At 40.0% G+C, this 23,760-nt stretch overlaps 1 protein-coding gene across 1 annotated transcript in view; it reads left to right on the top strand.

Annotated features, from left to right (window-relative positions):
• kcnk10a (potassium channel, subfamily K, member 10a) overlaps positions 1-22,986 on the top strand; it is a 51,301-nt gene extending 28,315 nt beyond the window's left edge. The window contains exons 6-10 of the mRNA XM_076084738.1: positions 7,991-8,133; positions 9,138-9,765; positions 17,690-17,874; positions 18,150-18,263; positions 22,936-22,986. Of these exons, the coding sequence (XP_075940853.1) occupies positions 7,991-8,133; positions 9,138-9,765; positions 17,690-17,874; positions 18,150-18,263; positions 22,936-22,986 (1,121 nt within the window). The remainder of the gene's footprint in view (positions 1-7,990; positions 8,134-9,137; positions 9,766-17,689; positions 17,875-18,149; positions 18,264-22,935) is intronic.
• Positions 22,987-23,760: the final 774 nt, after the last annotated feature.

Genomic DNA, 23,760 nt, shown 5'->3' with positions numbered 1-23,760 from the left:
CAGTCCTTGAGAAAAAACAGTATGTCGTCCAAAAAACCACACCGACAGGCGGAGGTGACGGCCATGGCGGTGAAATCCTCACCAGGAACACACCAACAGTCTGTCTCGGTCCGCAATCGGGTCCTCCGGTCCAGTGACTCAGCAACTTGTACTTTACACAGAAACACTTTTACAAACTCTTCGGGTCGGCGTAAAGGACAAAGGAATCTGTAAAGACAATATATATGCAAAATTGTTAAAAATGTATGACCAAAATTGCAGATGTGCACTTAATTTGTTTAATGAAGTTTTAAATCATATGAGAAAGTCCTGCGATCATTCTTGTAGCCTGCCTGCTGAGTTCATTGACTAGACACTTTTACACATTTAACTATACATGTACAGCTTTCAATGAAATATTCTGACTATCTGGAAAATTATCATATAACATTAATAGTTAAACTACCTGCATTTTATTTTCTGTAACTGATCGGTGTTAAAAATATCCCTAATCCTATTCCTAACCATAACAAACAATCACTGGCAGAAGGTCTTTCCCTCTCACGCCAACTTTCTACAACAGGCCCACATTGTGTTACTTACTACTGGGCCGTTGTCGGTACATCGTATGTGGCCCGCACCCTTACAGCAGGATTACATTTGATTTAAGTACATTTGCCGCCAAATTTGTCAATGTCCTCAACCAAGAAAATAAAGTAATTATCATGTAAAAGTTAGCGTTTTATAATATGTCATACCAAATTCAACTAGCCCTCTGCTTACTTAATGCCTTAACCTTCATTTCTGATTCACAAGTATTGAATTTTACCGATGGCAAACTAAATAAACGTGAGCTAACCGGTGTCTCAAACGACAGACTCTCACATTTTGGCAAGACACCGGCAGGTTTAATGAGGTAGTGTAGTAGCTAAGTACTGAGCTAGCTAGCTAGCAAGAGTAGCTGCCGCTATTTCAGCTAGCTAGCTAGCAATTTCACAATTTCAGCTGAGAAAGAATAGGGATCGAAACTGCAGTTTAGACACACACACTACTAACAGACAACCTTTTGATTGTGGGAAATAAAATATATATTTTTAACAAATGTGTTTGTACTCAGCGATAGTGGATTGACAACTGATGAAATCCGCTGTGCACTGAATGCAAACTCTCGTTTCCCAATCACGGCGATGTTTTGAGGAGCGCTTGGTATAAAAACAAGGGTCTCCCGCACGGGCGGTGGCGTTTGCTGGTGTCCTCCGAAGGATTTCACACGATAATCTTTACTTTCTTTTACGACTGTGATTGACTAAATACAAACTAATGGAATAAAACCTAGGTAGATGTGCTATTTTATGATGTGTATTTAACTGGCAGTTGGTTGGACAAGACAATTGCATTTTGTGAAATGTAGACATGAGTGCGTCAATTCGGGACAGGCTGTAGTTAAAAACAATGTCATCTTCCCTGTTGCACCTTGCATAAAAAAATGCCGGGTGATGTTGATGTAATCGGTTCTGGCCCAGCAACGACATGTATACTTCACAGCAAGTTGCATTCAGTCAGTGTTGTGAGCCAAAAACTAACAACATAGTATTGGGCCATGACCTATGTAACAACCTTTGGCCCAGTAATAGCTTTACTACCAAAATATTGTAATGCTACGTCCACCTCTGGGCCAATTCTGGCATATACACAGATAATCTGTCCGTCAGTCAGCCGACACTGGCGGAGGACAGCCAGAGTCGGCCCAGAACTGACTGCTATCTGGGAACTTATCATCATAATTCTCCGAAAAGCAATATGACACTATGAAGGAGTTATAGGCTAACAGTGCGTTTATAAGTATGCTCATTCCGACTAGAGGATGTAGAGGGCAAATGCATAATATTGTGTTCAGCAAAAAATATCCACTTGATGCATCAGGTCAGTGTTTTGAGAAAGGACACCTGCCTTGTAAACTCCTATGTCAACTGTCAACACTTCCTCAGCTCACTAACTTGCTAGCGATCCACGGGTGTTGGTCTTCGTCACCACCGTCGTTTGTTTCGGGAGTAGCAGGTGCTTCCATTTCTGCTTCCGTCATGAAATCAGTCATCATAGAGTGGAATTCTACTCATGTAGTCTCGCTAGCTATAGCATATAGCATCCTGGGCATCACTGGGAATCAAAACACCGCGGCTTTGAGAGCACTTGTTTGCAATTGCGCATTAACGTGATTAACCAATGATTTAACTTGCAAGCTAGGACCACTGATTCGCCAAACCTGCTTGCTTACAGTCTCTGTTCCAGCACAGTCCCCGACGTTGGTCTCATGATTCATTTTTTTTCTAAAGATAGATTTGATTTTGTAGCGAGTAACGAAGGTTTCAGGGGAAATGTATAGGAGTAAAAGTATCAGTTTCCTTTGCAAAATGTAGTGAAGTAAAAGTCAACAGAAATATAAATAGTAAAGTACAGATATCCAAAAAAACGACTTAAGTACAGTAACGAAGTATTTCTACTTCGTTACTATACACCACTGTATATCAGCAAATGTGTTGATGATGTGGTGATGACTAACACAACAAAATCATTCCCCAACCAGAAATTCTGGATGAATGGAGAGGTGATGGCACTATCCAAAGCCAAAAAAGCTGGTATCAAGGAGGCAAAGGGGAGGAGTCAAGAGAAACTAATGAGAGACCTCAATACCAACAACACTAAAGATATGTGGCAGGAGATCCAAAATGTCGAAGGCTAAAAAAGCAGGAGCGCAACCATCATGTGTGAGGCCACGTTGCCAGATGAGCTGAACACCTTTTATGCTCACTTTCATCTCCTCAACAAATAGTCAGCTGTCAAGTATGCCACTGCCACTGGCGGAGAGTGATGCCAAGCTCTTTCTAAAGGTGCTGGGCTAGTTGAGCGCCAGCTGAAGCACCACACAGCTGCAAACATGGCCTCTTAGGGGCCACTCTCGATCTGGCCATAACAAAGTTAGTATGGCATTCTTCATTGTACTCAATGTGCAGATCAGCTCCATGAACTCGCTCAAAAGTATTGCAGAAGACATGCAGATCTAGAGGGATGACCTTGGGTTGAAGTATAACATCAGGGGATAAAAATGGACTGAAGACTGGGTAATTCCTTTTCTTCCTATCTTTAGGGTAAGTCTGGGTATCCCAATCTCTTTTTTTTAGGTTGTTAGACAAAGATTTTGGTTAGGGTAATATAGGGTATAAGGAACACAAGGGGTTCATACTGTTGCACAAGCACTTGATAGATCCTTCCCAAGGGATCTTCCCATGGTCACTTGTGAAGGATGGGCTTATACTGAGACTCAAGGCATCAGGGGAGCAGTTCAACTTTAGCTAGAATTAGGCACAACAATGGAAGTGGAAGCAGTGTTCTTGTTCATTTAAACGTGAAAGTGCAATAAAAAGATGTCCCTAAAATGAATGAATAATCGTGATAAATAATCGTGATCTCAATATTGATCAAAATAATCGTGATTATGATTTTGGCCATAATCGTGCAGCCCTACAGTGAAGGCTCATGTGGAAGCGGGCTAGATGAAGCGGTGGCAGTACAATAAACCATTTTGAAGGTTGGGGTATTGGTATCTGAGCTACCTGTTGTGAAAGTGGCTGTGGTTGAGCACAAGCACCTTTACGGTACTAAGAAGGTTATAGAGCCTGTAAGTAGTGAAGTTCTCCTCTGCTGAAGTGATATGCTCATTCAGTGTTGCTGAATATCTCTCGGTCTGATTTTAGGCCTGACCACAGGCCCTGATGTGTAATCAGGTTTCAGGTGAGGTGTGGATGTGTGGAGGTTGATTCATGCCTTCCTCAAATTAGTCCAATGGAGCATCCCCTGGTGGTTGTGTTATGGCCATAACTTCTGGACACAGGGAGAAATCGCCCCACCTTGCAGCCATGCTGTCTCAATCGCCTCCAAAACACAACAGCAGGTTAAAGTAAAAATCAAATGGATTTATTATCCAAGAAGCATAAAAACAGATACAGACAGTTACAAACCGAATCACACAATTATTAACAAAACAAACCTATATATAAAATCAAATGTGAGAGCCAATCCGAGCCACCCAGAAGGCTGGTCTGCCTCCTCGATGGCCAGCAGAAGATCTAAAAACCCCCAGAGTTTCAAACCCTTTGTCCCCTCAAAGTTGCATTCCTCAGCTCATCGATCAGCTCATTGATTGGCTGAAGTCCAACAAGCCCCACCTGGGCCTATGCCACATTGTCCTAAACTTCACACCTCTCCCGGCCACTTTCACACAACCTCAGCTCCAGCACATTCCTCAAACCCCCTCTCACAGACACTGCATGAAATGACCAGACTCCTACAAGTAAATATACTGTATCACATTATATCCATAATTAGGAGTGCTTTAAAACTTAAATTCCTCACAGTTGCAAACCACCCTCAGCCCCTTTCAGTTTATTATTCAGCTTTAATGGTTCATGGCCCAGTGTTCTTTGAATTAAGGCAGAAGACTGAATAACAGAAAAAGCTTTGTGTGCATCTATTGGAGGATGACGTTTAGGCACTGCAGGATAATTGGCAGTGGTGAGCCGTCAGGGCCAGCTAAGCCTTTTCTGCTGGCCTAAACAGAATCACAAAGTTTTCCCATTAGCTTATTTTCTCATTGCACAGCTGTCTGGCTGATAGCGTCACATATTTTATGGGTGGGAATGTGTTTCATTTTACTTGAGCATCTTGGTGTTTGGAGCTATGCTACGCTAACCCGAGGACGCCATAGCACGGCACTACGGTGCTTTTGAAAACTGTTGGAGAAACCCGAGTGGATCTACAGATCAACGAACACGTTCGCAGGGAAACGGAGCTCCACAACCGCAGACAGGCCACACGGTCGGGGCCGGCGGACTGCGAACCGGCTGCCGCAGACCGGCGAAATACGACTGGGGAGGCTCGACTGTCACTGGCATCCATGAATCGAGAAGGACTTCTTACTGGAACTGAAACGATGTACTGGGATTAAACTCTTTGTCGACAAGGAATTCAGTAAGTGACAAACTGCGTTTGTTTCTTTACATCTGCAGTAACGTTTTAATGAATAATATTTCAATGGCTCGTGCTCTTGTGTGGTGGAATGCGTGGATCCGCTGCAGGTCTGTTGGATTGATGTGTCATGCTTTGTTGTCATATGAATATATGTGACTGGTTCTTATGACTTTGTGGTTGTCATTGTGTTAATTACGTTGATTTGACAGACTATGCATTGTCCGTTAATGACGCAGCGTCCCATCATGCACGGAAGTATCTGCACCACAGCACAGAAGGCCCAGGCATAAAATGCACAGCCCGCCACTGACTGTTCATCTTGACTTTGGGGTTGATCTGTACTCCAGCAATGGTCTATTATGTTCCAACAGTTCTTGCCTCGTCTTTCCATGCTACTTTTCTCAAACTCCTCCATTCTGCTTGCATTTCAGTTTCAGTGATTCAAAAAAACTTTTATCCATGTGAAGTCTAGAGATGGATTTTTCCTGACTCATTATCATTCCCATATGCCTTTCTCTCCTAAAATAGGTTTTGTATTGTGTAGATTAAATTGCATTGTTCTCATATGTTAATTTTGATTATTTTCATTTGGCGAGTCAGTGCTCTGGCTCGAAGGACTGTATTAAAGCTGTTCTTTGGTTCTGGAAACTTAGCTGACTGCCTGAGGTTCTCAAATTAAATTGACATTGACAATGATTGCAGTTTGGTTGTTTTATTATCCATCCAAACCATGGTTTCTGCAGCGTAAACAATGCCCAATCCCAAATTGAGCAACAGCAGTGTATTTTTCTGAATAGTAAACGTGAGCTGTTGTGCTGGTGATAGTAGAAGGCTGCACTGGTAGATTGTGCTATATATATATATATATATATATATATATATATATATATATATATATATATATATATAGCACAATCTACCAGTGCATATATATATATATATATTAGTGCTGGGCAACGATTAAAATATTTTATCGCGATTAATCGCATGGATTGTTTGCGATTAATCGCATTGTTGTGGCAAAGTTCAATAATGAATTCAAAAGTAGTGTATTGCGCACTTTTATTTTAAAAGTACTGCTATATGAACAAAAGGGCAATAACATTTGGTTCACGAGATGCAGGTAGCATGTTTTATACTTAATGTGAATATAATTCATACTTTGTTGGCATCTTATTCTGAAAACCGGATGTTCGTCTGAAGAAACCGGATGTTGTCTCACGTTAATCTTTCCGCTAACTTTCAAAGTCCTTCGCTCACTCCTGATCTGTGCCGTTTAAATGCGTTTACCGTGAATTTCAGCATATAGGTGCACTAAAATGTAAGTAACAACTGACTATAGGATGTTTGCTGGTTTTTATCCCACTGTTCTTGTCATCCTCTTGTTGTTATGTCTATGTATTGTCTCTTGTCTTTCAATAAAAAAAAATGAGTTAAGGCGCGATAAAATAATTGTCGGCGTTAATTAATTAATGCGTTAACGCGATAATAACGCGTTAACTTGCCCAGCACTAATATATATATAAGAAAGGCCAAGAGCTAGTAGTTAGATACATCTATACTGAAAATGATTGGCTGATGAAAGTTGGGAAATACCATTATTCTAGGGGAGGTGGGTGCATCTGTTAATGTCTGAAATGCAGTTGAACAATTTTCAGTTCATTGAAATGGGACATTTTTTGTGTTTAATATCTGTAATAAGAGCACCATCGCCGTACCTCAGTGGGTAATCTTGGGACAGGCAACTCACCTACTGTATATTGCTGGTCCATCACGTAAAACAATGTGCCCCATTAAACTGCAGATTAACAAAACAAATATCAGGTTTTGAATACACATTCTGTCCCATACAAATTATGTCAACGAGAAGGAAAAAAAGATGCATGTTTATCAGTGGAGTCCTCTCAAAACAAGCACCATTGCTTTCTGAAAAGTTGGTTGTGAGTTTTGGCCCATTTAAATATGGGCCAAATATACACCACTTGAGTTGATATGGAATTATATTGGTTGTTATTGAATTTTTTGCCCAATGTTGCCAAAAGTATATTGCCTGACCTAGCTTAAATCACATTACAGACAATGTGAACAATGGAAAAATGTATTTACCCGTTGTTGAGTCTTTTTAAGCTGAAATCAAGAATATTGTCAAACAGAACTTGTCTTTTAAAAGTATTTATTCTCTGGCCAGAGAAGATGCACAGTTACACAGAGTCACTCAGAGTCTGCAGAAGTGTGCACTACAGATCAAAATTCACACAGAGTTATAAAGGGAGATATCAAGGGTGGGGCCTGTGTACTGGACATCCTGTTTCAGGTCGTGCAGTTAAGGAAGTATAAGAAGTGCTTTATCTGTGTAACAACAGACACACAGATGCATACGTTTTATCCTTAAGGCACAGAACATGTGAATATACAATAGGTACTTGTTATCCAACACACAGAAGAAGAGGATATGTGTGCAGGCAGTCAGCTGCATGGATCACAAGTTACATGATGCAAGCTTATGATAGTCTGTTACACAAGTTATAAAACAGTTATATTTTATAAGAATATAAAATACACATAAGAATATCAAGTTTCTATTACACAAACAGTAAGATACATTTGAGCATGTATGTTAACACAAAGGATGAAGATCTACTGAGTTCAGAGCAAAAGTACAAGTGCTTAGGCCTTTACACAATATACTAAGAAATGTTCCATTACAATCTAGATTAAAGAACAGAATACAATATTCATATAATGTAACAGTTTAATACATGATCAATTCTCTCAATGAAGAGAGGGGGTATGAGTATTGCTTTATTAAAGCAGAATGAATGAATGGATTAATAGCTAGTTATTTGACTGTGTATTCCCCTTTAAAGATGATCGCTGACTGTGACTACAGAAGTCAGCTTCATTCATTGTTCAGGAGGGTATGCATGCTGGCAGCAAAAAAGTCATGTACATTACTTCAGTCATTCATGTGTTGTTTTCTATTTAGGGGGAGACAGAAGGATCCAGTACCGGAAGTGGTACAGACCACTGGTGTGGTTCTGGATCCTGGGTGGTCTGGCCTACTTTGCTGCAGTACTGAACATGATTGGTGACTGGCTGAGGGTGCTGTCCAAAAAGACAAAAGAAGAGGTATGCTCTCATTAGGAATGGTCAAAGCTCATATGATGTAGGTCATACTTGTGTTGAATTGTTGACCAAGGTTAAAAGAGCTTTGGAATTTTTTGATTTATCCCTTTCTTAATACGGTTACAAACAATAATCATCTTTACTATACATAATGTTTTCATCTTTTTGTTTATGAATTGATTGAACTTTTAGCCTTATGTCAGACTATGACATTCTATCCTGTCCTAATCCTATCACAGTTCTGATCAAATGTTGGTTGATGGAATATTCTGGGAATACTTTTTGAGATTAAAGGAATACTTCACCCACAAATTTGAATATCAATTACCTACCAGTGTTACCTTGAATTTGTGCAGATCATACATACCTCCACGGTGAGCAAAGAATAAAAAAACAGGGACAATTATTAATTAATTGATTAAATGGGGGCTGTGTTTAACACCAGCAAAACAATATAGAAACATCTGTTTAGAAATGCCAACACAACTCGTGCAGTACAATACAAATCTCATCCATGCTCAGTACTTCCCAAACACATGCCCGGACTTGCACAGACGAGTAGCACTCCTGCTCAAGTTTATGGAAGTCTTTTAAATAGCAAGGGTTTCCTTAGCTTTGCATTGTTGTATAATGCAGTGGACTTTTTCATCTTTTGACCTCTTAAAACAAAGCGATGTGTATACTGCCCCGTGTTGCATACAGTAGGAGCTATAAACAGTCTCAGATTGATTCATTAGAATTATTTATAGAGGCCTGAGAAGGTCAAATTATTAACTAATCAGCAAGATAAAAAAAAAGACAAGATGCACCTTAAAACATATATAATCGTGTTGCAGAAATATGGTTGTCACTATTGATCAAATTTAAATGTGTTTTTGACTTGTTTCGAATGTCATGGATTCTAATGTCTATTTATCTTGAAAAGGACAATTTCACTATGCTTTTGAACAAAGTCTAAATACACAGATAAGTGATGTATTGGTTTGTACTGTCTGACGTTGGTCAAGGTTGGTGAGATCAAGGCTCATGCAGCAGAATGGAAAGCAAACGTGCGAGCAGAGTTCCGGGAGACGCGTCGACGTATGAGTGTCGAGGTCCACGACAAACTGCAGCGAGCCGCCACCATCCGGAGCATGGAAAGACGGCAGCTGGGCTTGGACCAGCGTGCTGTGTCCCTGGATATGCTTTCACCAGAGCGCCGCGCCATCTTCAACAGCCTGGACACCAACAGCTACAAGACTTCGTCCCAGGAGAGCATCGACTCCAAGCTGAACAACCTTCGGTTGCGAGGGGCTGAGCAGGGCGACCAGAGCTCAAACCACCAGACCACGTCTGAGGACAACATTTTCAACCGCCTGGGCTCCGTCACCAAGCTGGCCAAGCGCAACCGGAATCGGGACCTGAAGAAGAACATCCCAGATGAGGCTCGCCGGCCTCACAGCGAGGCCTACGGCTGCAGTATGCCTACCTTTGACTGCAGCACACCAACTACAGATGAAGGGAAAAGGAAGGACGAAGTAGAGGATGAAAATGAAGACAAGGAGTGCAACACTAGCTTGTCTTATTTTCCACTGTTTGTTGATGCTTGTAAGCCACATAATGGTTTTATTCTGGAGCAGACCAAGGAGAATGAGAGTGAGAAAACACTTGAAACAGAGCTGCATATTCAAAAGGACCCATAGACAGTGTGTACTCCTACAAAAGTTTGTTTTAAATACCACAATTAGTGCCTTAGGTCTCTCTTATTCCTGTTTGTGCTCAAGCAGGAACAACATGTGTCCCTTTGTGCTATATACTGTAATGTCTACATATTAACAGTGCCCTGTGGATGTGATGGACACACTTTGTGTTGTATGAATGCAAGACCTAGTAGAGTTTCTATTGAGCTATGCTGTAATGATGGTCACATTTTAAAAATAGTTGTCAGCTAATAGGTGTTTAAAGCATAACCACATGTGTCTTAGTATCGCAAATGTGGCCATTATTTCTCTCAGTTATGATAACATTGTACTCAACTAACGTACTTGTTGAGAGCCGGAGGCCTAATCTCCATGAGTGACGGGGAACGCAATTTATTTTCCTCACTATTTATTTGCTCAATATACAATGTTCCCAACTCTAAACCTTATTGGAGGAGTTGCGCTCACTGAATTCCTTCTCCCTCATGTTTGAGTGTACATGTAAACCAGCAACAATTAATACAACTACACGTTGCTCACAAGCGCTGGTCAAAGTGTTGGGTCCCTTCTGCATCATGTGCACATTGCATGCAGATAACACACAAGGAAGACACCGTCTGTGTTAAAGTACAAAATGTACTTTTTGTACTCGCATAGCCATAAAGGGCCACGTGTGACTGTACATGCTGTCTGAACACATCCATCTATGCAGACAAACAATGTGGTATCAAAAGAACTGCATGCTTGTCCGTTGTCTGTGTTCACATCCAATTTGCAGTATATCCCATAACGCACATAATAATGTATTAGGCTGGTGGATGATCTGGTTTTCTCACACTCAGTTACTAAGATTTCCAAACAGATTGCTGATTTGTCACGAGACCCTGTCAGTGTTAACCAACTAGGTAATCAAAGTGTTGGTAGAAACGCAGACCTACTGGTGGATAGCACTTTTGAAAACGTGTGTGTGCACTGTCCTTGTCCTTGTGTGTGCACTGTCCTACTCACTGTTTTTGGTGCTCATACCTTATTGCTTTGCGTCCGGAGTGTATTTTGTGTTTTACTGCACATCCAACATGGAGCCACTGGTTATCCTCTCTGTACAAGTGGACCACTTGTTAATGAGGTAGTACTGACAATACAGAGAGAGAAATACTGTTGAATAGCTTTTTGGAAATTTCAGCTAGTAAGGACATTGGAAGCAAATAAGAGCCTAAGTTAATGCAGAGGTTGTCCCTTCCAAATGGTGACAGGCTATTTATATAAGTAACAAAGCTCACCTGCTGAAGACTTCGCCCTTGTTGAGATCTAGGATAAGTTTTGTGTCTTACTTAGTTGAAGGGATGTTGTCGTTGTTTCAGCAATTAAGTGAGTGAGTGAATTATCATCACTGATAAAAATGATGGCCAAAACTGTTAGCTGTGGCTGTTAGTCACATCCAAGATGTGTTCACCGTACAAGCTGTCAGCCAGGAAAGATTCTCACTGGTGTGAGATTTGGGCCTAGATAGAAGCAGACAATGCAAAATTCTGAAATTAGAAATGCACACCATTCTCAAAATGTAATCTTCATGTTTAAGCATAAAGACGTGGAATGCAATGTAGAAATAACAAAGTTGGATGTGACAAAAATTCAACTACCTAATATGAAGTGTTTTTATTATTTTAATAGACACTAATGAGATGATTGGAAGTATTTTAACCACAGAAATAAAATAGGAGTAGAATGGACATTCCCATTCAAATCAACGTAGCAGGATGGCCAGAGTGGTGGCCATGTGTACCGTTGCAAGTCACAGACTCGCTGACGTGAGGTTTTGCCGAAACGACTAAAATGAGCAGTGCAGTAGTAACATTACTTGAAGCACAGAGAACCAGAGGATATCATTCAAATTCAACAACTTAATACTTCATCCACAAACTCTTGTCGAAGCTAGGAAAGCACATTGCTGTCGCCAGATGAGATGACAACTTTGTTCGGCTTAATTTCTGTAACCGGTGTAGCATTTTAGTATGGAATGAGATAGTCGGTTAACTAGCGGACAGCTTAGTTAGTTAACTTGCTAATTCTGCTATGTTACTGGTTACAGAAAATAAGGACAGGACAAGCTACCTAGCTGACTAGCCAGCCATCTGTCTCCCCAGGGCTGCGTACGCTCTCTTTCAGGTGAGCTGCGACAACATTACAGCCCAACTCATACAGTATGTTGTCACCATAACAACTAACAACAATCAACATTGACATTGACAGTGTCTTGCTCAAGGACACATCGACATGCGACCAGCGGAGCCAAGAATCAAACTGCCGATTTTCTGATTGAAGGACGACCCTGCTCTCCACTTAGCCACAGTCGCCCCCCTAGTCAAATGACCACGGAAAACTGATCAATATTCTACTTCAATTCTATTTCTATCATTTAAACTGATGTCTGACCTCCAAGTCGGTGCTATGACTCCATATATAGCTGAAATCAGAACATAAGTAAGACACAAAAACCAAAAATAAATCACCCTGCAGTCGAAGAGTAGAACAGGAACAAGAAAAGCTTGATTTAAATGTAACATCCACTGTGCGTTTGTTGTCATGCTATTTTTCATGTTTCCTATTTAAATGTGAATGAAAACTATTCAGAACATGACAGATGTTGTGCATGGTCCATAAACTAAGTTGTTGTCTTAGTACAATGTCCATGAATGCTACCTATATCATGACCTCTTTGAACACTATCTCAGGGCTTGTCCTAATATTTGTTGTTGATATCGTCTAACAAGTGCTGCATTCACACTTTGAGAGGGACAATTACTGCACCTGCTGGAAGACAAGCCATAGCACTGTCCATACTGTACATGGAACACCAATGAAGTGATGAAATGAGTTAAGATTATAGACTGCACTGTTGTTACTGAGAGAGAGGATTGTGTACTTTAGGGCGTACGTGACGCATTTGTATCCACAGACTGTAATAAAACAAGTATGGATCACCGGTAAATTCCTGAAGGGATATTTTGAAGCTCAAATTTGGATTAACCACTCATCTTCAACCTGCATAATCCAAATTTGAATAAAACAAAACTCCAGGAGCCTGGATGGAGCTGAGTTAGGACAAGCAAGCGACAACCACCACAGATGATGTGCTTGATAAGCTGAGAGACATCCAAATGCTGAAAAACATACTTCTCTAGCCCTAACACCTCTTTGAGGCAAAGACAACCTGTTCTCACTCTCAACTCTTAAAAATACAGATGCTTGGTGAGTGGCCCTCAACGTCTGTTACCAATGCAACACCAGGCGTTCAACTAACTTCAATGTAAGCCCATAATTAGACACTCAGAGCAACTGTATTATACAGAGCGACAAAGTCTGTGTAGGGAGGAGGCTGACTTTCACCCAGCTGAGCTGCTGCTCATGTCCTGTGTGAAATTTTAGAGTCAATGTTGACTGATGGAGTACTTAAATTACGTAGCAACAAGCATGACTACGCTACGCTATCAGTCATGTAGTGTGAAAACGACAAAGCGTTCAAGATTACAAGACAGCAAATTGTGTAGTAGAACCGCACAGCGATCTGACTAATTTAAAGTCGTGACGTGTGAACTTGGCTTAACAAGAAGAAAATGTATGTTTGAAAACACACTATGCATTTAACGACAAGCAAATTCCATGACACGTCCAACACTAATGCTAGAGGGATACCTAGTGTCATAGTTTGAAGCGTCTGTATTGACAAGTTGGAAAAGAGAATGTGTTCGTAAAAAATAAGAAAAATGTTTACGTGAATGTTAGAAAAATTCACTCGAGACTGGTGTAAAAATCATTAATCATTGGACATTTATTCTTTGCAAAGAAGGAGACAGGGTTGATTCACATACAGAATGTACATCCAGACCGCTCGAAGATCTGTCTCCGAGTCTCTGGTATTTATACTAAGTAAACAACATGCAGTGGGCTGGCACAGGGTAACACACACACATTTCGCGTTTCACACAGGCGTCTACGTATCTGGACACTTTAACAATTCGTTCTAGTACAAAGGTCACTTTCTCGTAAATCATGGTCGCAAATCAGCCCTGCGTAAGTATTGACGCTTTCTACAAGTTTATTATCATTCTTATTCAGGACAAACAGCTGAAGTGTTCTTTCTGCAATCAACTGCTTCCTAATAGACTAAACATTTGCTGAAGATGCCTGGTGTCCCAGATAGTTCACACAAGGACACAGGCCTTAAACACTACAGAGGACATGAGCCTCTGTTAAATGTATAACATTCACTAATTATTAAACGCATACTAATTAGTAATTTAGATTTTTCCCAACATTCCCACTTGTTTATACTATCAGTATAAATTCTAATAAAAATCAATGAATAAATCAATAAGTCAATAAATGAAGAAATTAATAAATGTCCAATCAAACTACTTAATAAGCGAAAGCATAAAAACAAAAAGAAACATCAAAATCAATAAGAATTGAATATAATCAAGAACACACGTATTTTAATGTTATATGGATTATACTTAAGAGTAACATATTGAATAAAAGAATGTTTTAACAAACATTCTGTGTACTGTCTTTATTAGCTACAGGTAATACTGCAATCATCATTTCTCAATTTTCTACATACGAATCATTATTACTTTACAGTTCAGTGTAATCGTCACTCCCCAGCTCCTCACCATCCTGCTGGGAAATCTGTCTGGGGAGTCTGTTGAGTCATGTCAACATCAATTCACAACTGCAGTAATCTCCTCAAACATGGTATGAAAGTACAATCAAGATGATTGTACTTTCTACATCCTGTAGACCCCTCCTCTCTCCGCCAGCAGCACGTCTTGACCCCTCTACCATATTGTTGCCCACCAAAATAGTACTGTTTCAAACCCCGCAGCAATTTGATTTCCCCTCGGGACCCCAATGTCATCTATGTACACAGACTGACTGAAACTGCCAGATGGGCTGACCTATATGGTTGTGGTCTGTCTCTAGGAGGTTACGCAGGGAGGCGCCATTCATAGTCAATGCATAGAATGACTTCACCAACTGTGTCAAGGCACGAGTTCCGCTCCACTGCTTAGCTTACCTCCACAGAACCACCAGGTGCCAGCCCTGGGCATCGTTCATATCCATCAGCTGTCTGTGTGATGTTCTACATAGTTTGCTGCATCAGGTGAGAAACAGGGTGGTATTTTGTTAACAGGTGGCAACAGATAGTGTAGAGTGACACATCTGCCGCTACTAGACAGTTTGAGGAGGAGAAAACAATTTGTAAGGCACATTTGAAACCTGTTTGGTCATTTTCTGGTGTCATGCGGAACAGAATTGTTCCTAGCATGTAATGTTCGTGTGGTTGTATTTTGTATTTATTAATTGTCAATTGTATCTTCCTAACTTCCCATCATAATATTGGACTACCGGTAATTATTATTAAAGCCGCTAAAGCAAAGCAAAACATAGTTCCCCTTATCCCACATAGCCCTGGCTGTCTAAATTTATCAATTTCCGCGATGTTAGTTCTACCACTGAGCCCTTTTTTTTCTTACAGACACCACTAACCCCTCTGAGTGTGTTAGTATCTTCACTGGTCAGACAAATGGCCCCAGAGGCTTTCAAATGCCTGTCCTTCCAGACTCACCCAGAGGAAACAGGTGCCCTAAGATTAAGAGTTATCAATGCCACTATTTTGTTGTGGACAATTGGTTCACCTTTTAACAATGATCTAGGATGCTCTCTCTGCTATGCGGACAATTGTTGGTGTGCTTAGCGGTCCCTCCCACCTCAGTGCATTCCAAGTTTTCATAACCTTGTGCGTGGACTATTATGATCCTCCCGAGTGGGAGAGACAACAATTTCTTTTCTTTTTAACATTTTTCTGTATTTTCTCCCATATGTTCATCTTGTCTAACAAATGGTTTAGGCTCGGCAAGATATGTGTTATTCATTTTAATTTAATTGTACCATTTGTTCTTTCAATCAACCCTGCTGACTGTGGGTGATAAGAGCAATGATATTTCATGTTTATTCCAAATACCTCAGCCAAATGTTTTATCACCTTGTTTACAAAATGTGTACCGTTATCACAATAAATTCTTTCGTAACATATCCCAAAACGTTAAACACACGTATTATGTCTTTAGTCAAAGCTTTTGCTTCCGTAATAGCATCTGGTGTTTTGGTTGGGAATACCTCTATACCTCGATCCATTTAGAGTTCTGTCAATTATTGTCAAACAATATTTCTTCCCTTCATATTAGTTTAGTTCAATGTAATCCATGCAAATATGTAGAAATGGATTATATTTTGCACATACAGTGCATGTTAGACCCAAAAAAATTGTTTTTAGTAGTTTTTGAAACCATATGCTACAAAGACCCTCTTTATCACAGATACCTTCCCACCTGTTGAGACATGGTCCAACCCATGGCTCAAAAGAGCCGTATATCTATATAAGGTCTTAGGTAATATTAGTTTGCCCTCAGGTCATTCCCAGAAATTTTGTTTATTTTGCAGTTTTGTTTTATCCAATACATTTTTATTCTTGCTCTGCAGCATTTGTTTGCATGTCTTTTAAAATCTCGTGATCTAAATGTTGCACTTCAAAAGAAAATTGGTCATTTTGTATCAATTCTCTATGTATAATAGGTTTGTTAGTTGATGTCACCATCTCTCTATTTTTCCACTGCTGAGCAAACACATGTAAGCATGAGTATGCATAGTTACTATCTGTATAGATAGTGATGACCTTGTCTTTTCTCAGTTTGCCTCTGTGAGAGCGATTAGTTTGCAGCTTTGTGCTGAAAAAAATGTTTGAGATTCAAATTTTAACACTTTATTATTTGTCACTACTGCATATCCCGTTGCATTTTTACCATCTAAATTATTTTTACACGAGCCATCAACAAACATAGTCACATCTGCTGCAGTCTACTGTTTGTGTAAATGACTTGTCATAGTTTGGCAATCCCAGCACTGATGAACTTGTTAACATCTTATTTAATACCATTAAAGCTTCGTCTGCTTCACGAGTCCAGCACAATTTGTTGTGTGCTGCCCTAGGTTTATCATAAATCAATTTTGATAAAGGTTTAGTAATTCAGCGTAATTACGAACCCAACTTTTACAGAAATTAGTCACTCCTAAGAATGACATCATTTGTCTTTTTGTTTACTTTCAGAATGGCTTCTTTTCTTTTGTATCGGCCATTCTTAGATAAATCATAACCCAAATATTTAACTTTTTCTTTCCAGAGCTGGAGTTTGTTTTTGCTTACTTTATGATCATGTTCATCCATATAAAGTAAGATTCTTCCCCTGGTGGGTCGAATTTAGCTATTTTAGTTGCATTAATTGTTTTCAAAGTTTAGAAAATGTCTCACTTATTTTGTTTAAATTTAGACAAGAGCACAGCCTTTGCTGTGACCGTGACCCAGTTTATCAACACTGCAGTACTAATTTGGTGAGTTAGAAACCTCTTGCACACAACAGTCAATTGTTTATTCAAACCACTTTCATTCTCACAGGTTAACTGGACAGTTTTTTGTTTTTAGCACAAATTCTGTTTTGTCTGTAAGCCTGTTTTGGAATCTTATGATCGTTGATGGTACCGATAGATATTCTGTTTGTACCTGCCCCAAAATCACACAAAAAATACTACTTCACACCCTTCAATAACTCTAACCCCACAATTTTATTTGATATAGTTCTAATATTTCTATCTATTATTCTTTACCGTCAGTTTGTGTCTGTGCATCAGTGTGTGTGCGTGTTTTTACATGACCTGCATCCGTTGAATATGGTGTCCAGACGTCCCCCTCCTCCGATGTCCTCCCTCCGTCCACTCTTTTTCTGCTCCTGCACTTGTGTGCCCAATGCCCCCTCTTTCCACAGACGAAGCAAGCTCCACTCCGTCCACCTCTGCTCCCTCCTCCGAACCTTCCTCCTCCTCTGCTCTTCCCTCGTCCTCCGCTCCGTCCGCGGAAGGCTCCACGTCTTTGATTATCTCGGAAATACACATTAGAACAAACATGTTCAGACACTTCATCATTATCATCATCATAGTCAACAACATATGTGTCAGCATTCTGTTTGCCTTTTTTCTTTTGGTTATTCAGCACTGTTGCTGAAGTAGAAACTGATTCGTCTGAGTTTTGAGTACAGTCCTTGACTTTTGCTAAAGTTAGGTTTTCTGTAGCATTTGGATTGTACGACATTTGTAAAGGTGGCTTACCGTATGTTATGCCCCTTCTGGTGGATTCTGGCTCGTAGAGCAGTCTGTCAAAAGTCTCGCTCATGACATTTCTCAGTACCGTCGCAAGCTCAGTTGTTGTTTCTGTGTTTTGTCTGAGAGCCTTCGGGACAGTGGGAGGCGGGAGAGAGAGGAGAGGAGTTTTCGGATGGTTGGGAGCCCGTGAAGTCTGAGCAAGCTCCGCTGCCTGTGGAAGATCTGGGGGTGAAGCAGAGGGTGGGGGACATCCGGAGGAGGCCGCCCCGCACACACCTCACAAAGATGTACGCTTGGATACAAATCAGGAGAATTAGTCACTTCAACACTTTCCTCATGTATTTAATCTCTCCCTTTAAAGTATCATCTTCACTCTCTTTGCTAGTATTGGCCCATTCTTCTCAAAAGTTTTAATTATTATTTTTAATTATTATTATCTTTACTTTATAGGGAAGAATTTTAGTTCTTTTACCTTTTTAGCTTCCTATTATTTTTAATTTTTAATTTTGTAAAAAGAAGAAGAAGACGAATCTCAAATCTTATCCTCCCCCCTTTTTTATTTTTTTTATTTTTGTAGTAAAAAGAAGACGAAGAAGAAGAAACATCATTCTCAGTTCTCCCTCAGTTTACTAATGTTGTACACACTCTCTTTTTTGTTAAAATGAATGCTCAGCGTTCAAACTCAGTTTCTTCTTTTTTATAAAAAAAGGAATACGTCCGGAGTGGTGCAAACTGAGTTTCTTCCCTTTTAGTTCTAATGGCATAAAAAAGGGAATCTCATCCCTTTTAGTTATTATGGTATAAAAGAGGGAATCTCATCCCTTTTAGTTCTTATGGTATAAAAGAGGGAATCTCATCCCTTTTAGTTCGTATAAAAGGGGGAATCTTCCGGATTTTCCAAAATAAATGATTCTCACCAGTCTGGTTCACCAAAAAGGATCTCGTCACTCCGTTCCCTTCAGCAAAATCCTGGCCTCTCAATTTACCAAAGGATTCTCGTGTGAGAATCAGGCGGAGGTCTTTGTCAAGCGTCCTGGACTCTCCCGTTGAAAGCTGAAGAGAATTGGAGATATTGAGATCCGGCTCGAAGGACCATTATGTTTGAAAAATTCACTCGAGACTGGTGTAAAAATCATTAATCATTGGACATTTATTCTTTGCAAAGAAGGAGACAGGGTTGATTCACATACAGAATGTATATCAAGACCGCTCAAAGATCTGTCTCCGAGTCTCTGGTATTTATACTAAGTAAACAACATGCAGTGGGCTGGCACAGGGTAACACACACACATTTCGCGTTTCACACAGGCGTCTACGTATCTGGACACTTTAACAATTCGTTCTAGTACAAAGGTCACTTTCTCATAAATCATGGTCGCAAATCAGCCCTGCGTAAGTATTGACGCTTTCTACAAGTTTATTATCATTCTTATTCAGGACAAACAGCTGAAGTGTTCTTTCTGCAATCAACTGCTTCCTAATAGACTAAACATTTGCTGAAGATGCCTGGTGTCCCAGATAGTTCACACAAGGACACAGGCCTTAAACACTACAGAGGACATGAGCCTCTGTTAAATGTATAACATTCACTAATTATTAAACGCATACTAATTAGTAATTTAGATTTTTCCCAACTGTGAAAAAACTGTATTCCTGCAAAAAACTTTTTGAATGGAATTCTACACTGTTGAAGACCTTTCTAGGGTCATCAGTGGTACTGCATCTTAAGGCACTTCTGTATTGACAACAGCTCTCAGCAATGGTGGTGGCTGATATTCATACAAAGTAATATACATTTTCGTACTTGAACTGATTATTGAGGGAATTGAGATCATATGCATAAGAATGTCAACCGTGCCACTGATGGTATTACAGTGTTATGATACTCACAATGCCATTTTCACATACACTTCCCAGTCTCATGTTAACATACTCTGTGTATGTACACAATGGGCCTCATGCAACAACATTTTCATATTCTTATCTTAACTCTCTTTTTTTTGGACAGTACAAGTGTCCCATGTCAGATTTAGCAAACACTCCTTACTTCAGTACTTCAGTAGTACTTGTGTAAATGAGCAGCGTAAACATGTTGAATGCCACCTGTGTGTAAATGAGCATGCGTTCATGAGAATTGTAAATTAGCACATTAAATGCCCTACTAATCCCACATAAGGCTACCTCCTCCTGCTCTATATGTCTGCAAGTTTTCAGTCATACAAATGGCACCAAAAAATAAAAATAAATACTTCACAAGTTCTGAGAACCATCAGCAGTGCAATTAACGAACCTGCTTAAGCCACGGAAAGGGAGAAACAATCCATTTGTGAAAAACTTAGGTTTCAATAACAGCAGATTATATTCACATTCACAACAGTAAACACTTATGAATAAATTGTTTGTACGAGTGGTTGCATGAGGTCCATTGTGTCGGATCGTACATTACTACGTGAAGCAGTAGCTAGTGTGAATGCAGCATAAGCAAGGACTACATGTGTTTAAAAGTGGTTCTAATGACCACAAAATGTCAAAGCTTAAAAAGAAAACCAAGAAATGAAACAAAAAAGGCATGCTTTATTGCAAAACGATATTACAATGTATATGGTATTGATTGTATACCACCACTTACCATGGATTCTTACCATGGCATTTTCTTTTTTTAAGTGCTTTTGTTAAGATGTACAAGCAGCACATGCTCTGTTTCTCACAGTGTCTCACAGCAATCATTACATTAAATGTAGTGATTGCCTTTTGGAAATAAAGATCACAGAATTAAGTGCTATTTTTGAGGATGTGGAAGTCGATTTCAAAGTCCTCTGTCCTTCACATCTGCTTTGGGTGGCTTTTATCAGAATGGATCAGTTTCACAGTCACTGCCTGTGAACTCTTGCATTGAAATGATTCCCTGGTTTTAATTGTTCTTTCCTGTGTATCCCTCTAAAAACTCCTGGGAGAATGTTCACAGAGCTGTATCACCTTCACTTCCTGACTCTGTCTGATTTAATACCTCATTGATTTCAACCAATGCAGGCAAACACTTCATATCAAACACTTTATATTCAGATGAGCAAGGTGACATAAAGGGAATATCGAATTGTGCCAGAATTCACTTTGAACTTTAATGAAGAGCTTTATTTCTTTTTGAAGACATGCACCTTGGTGTCTCATCAGGGTGGTAGATTTGGGAGTAGTCTTGTGGATATATTTAAATTAGTGCTGGGCAAAGATTAAAATATTTAATCGCATGGATTTTTTGCGATTAATCGCGATTAATCTCATTGTTATGGCAAAGTTCAATAATGAATTCAAAAGTAGTGTATTGCGCACTTTTATTTTAAAAGTACTGCTATATGAACAAAAAGGCAATAACATTTGGTTCACGAGATGCAGGTAGCATGTTTTATACTTAATGTGAATATAATTCATTCTTTGTTGGCATCTTATTCTGAAAACCGGATGTTCGTCTGAAGAAACCGGATGTTGTCTCACGTTAATCTTTCCGCTAACTGTTTTTTGTTGTTGTTTTTTAATTATTATTATTATTTTTTTTTTTCCCATCTCAAAAGGCTCAAGGACATACACACACGTTCACACACGTACACACACACACGTTCACACACACACCTGACTGTAGGATGTTTGCTGGCTTTTATCACACTGTTCTTGTCATCCTCTTGTTGTTATGTATATGTATTGTCTCTTGTCTTTCAATAAAAAAAATAAAATTATATAAAAAAAATAAAATAAAAATTATAATAAATTAAAAAAATTCGTTAAAGCGCGATAAAATAATTGTGGTCGTTAATTAATTAATGCGTTAACGCGAAATTAACGCGTTAACTTGCCCAGCACTAATTTAAATATCTAATTTATTATTTAAATTTAAGCATCGAATCTGGTGTTAGCCCTTGCCAAATTGGTGCGACACCCTGCCGTAGTGATATCCATATGCACCATAGTACATAGTCCTAAACAACAACACAATGGCTCTTTCAGGACTGACAACGCTGCACAAAGTGATGCATTTTGTGTTTTGTTTTGTCTAGACACTATGGGAAGATTAACAAGAGTTGCGAGCATACGAGTCTGGGTAAGGCCATGCACCAAGGATCGCAGGCTTTCTACTTTGCTGCCATCGCCTGGTTCTCTCTCTCTCTCTCTCTCTCTCAATATGAGTCATCATTCTCAGTGCAGTCGTATGTTTTTTGCCAAGACGCAATAAATGTTCTTTTGTTTCAACTTGTATGTTCTATGTATGTGTCTTGACCACCATTTGATCTATGAAATAAACAAGCCTGTGTCTGTCTTTGCGTAGCACACTCTACTCACATTCAGTGCTGGACACGGGCAAAGCAGGGCGAAGTTTCCGAGCATAGAGCAGACATGGTGAGTTGGTACATAAAGCAATATCTGGAAAGCGATTTGAAGGAAATTATTTTCTTTCACTTTTCCAAGCACTGGCCATATTGGGCTACTGATTGATGTACTGACGTTGCACCGTGTGTCATATGGCAGATTTCAGTGTTACAGTTAGAGTACAGTGTAAAGCATTAGCTACGTAAAAATAGCCAATGCTGAAATCTGCAGTTAATATGCAATTAATGCAATTATATGTCAGGGTCCTGGTCTCCCTTCCCCCATTATGCTCTCCCTTTGTGTTTGTATGTTCCTGTTTTTGTTGGTTGGAGCTGGGCGTGGTGGTCTTGTCAGCTGCTGCCACTCAAGCCTGCACATCTGTTGCTCATCTGAAGTCAAGCCATCGACACTCAATCTGCTGTAGATACCTGGTTCAGTCTTCCACTCATCTGTTTACCTCTCGTGGTATTTTGCAAAGATCAACTTTACTACTTTTTTGGGAATTGTACTTTATGTCTGTTGCTCTGTGTTTTATTCTGTTTTTCTTCGTGTCCAGTTCTCCGGATACCAGCCCCCTGTTTATCCTCCGTTTGACCCAGCCATCTAACTCACTGGAAATCCCTGTTTGCCTCAGTCCCTCTGCCAACAAGAATTCTACCTCACCCCAGCAACATTTGCTGTATAAAGGAATCCCTGGAATCTTAGCCCCGAACCTACCTAGGCCCCGTTCCTCGTACGTGACTAATTTAGTTAGCCGGATACTTTTCAGGATAAGATGACGTAGATCAGGCTTTTCGGTTCCACGAAGCAAGTTCGGCAAAATCACCATGGCAACACATCCATAAACTTGAACCTGCTCCGGGGCAGGCTAAGTGAGGGTAGCTGGATAAGCTGGTCACTCCCCCGGAAGAAATGGCAGCTCCTGTCATATACGGTAGTCTAATGCGCTTGCGCATATACCGGGGGTTATACGGGAGTTCCAGAAATGCATGTAAAGTGAGACACACGGTGATCCATTAAAACCAGCTGAGCAAACTAAGAAGCCTCTATTGCATTAATGTACAGCTCCCTTCCTCAGAGATCCCACTGATGAAGGAGGATATTAGTTAGATTAGCGTTTTATAGGGAGAGAGTTCTTCCACATCGCCAAGATCCGTCATCACATCATGATGACTTCCTATACGAGCGCTATCCATTCTGCCGACAAGGAATCATTTATTTACAGACCTTCTGGAGCCATACATTGAACACCACACGACGCAGCCGAGCATTGACTGTCTCACAGACTGGATGCAGCCTTGTGCTTTTCTGGTGGTACATTTTTGTACAGTGTCGGCGATGCGGAGAACATCGGGAAAGCCGCTGCATGCCGTGCTGTTCG

Source organism: Anarhichas minor, unplaced genomic scaffold, assembly GCF_050575085.1.
Source record: "Anarhichas minor isolate MPS153535 unplaced genomic scaffold, ASM5057508v1 ptg000136l, whole genome shotgun sequence".
Lineage (NCBI taxonomy): Eukaryota > Metazoa > Chordata > Actinopteri > Perciformes > Anarhichadidae > Anarhichas > Anarhichas minor.
The sequence above is the reverse complement of the archived record's forward strand: the minus strand, read 5'-3'. Positions and strand labels throughout refer to the sequence as shown.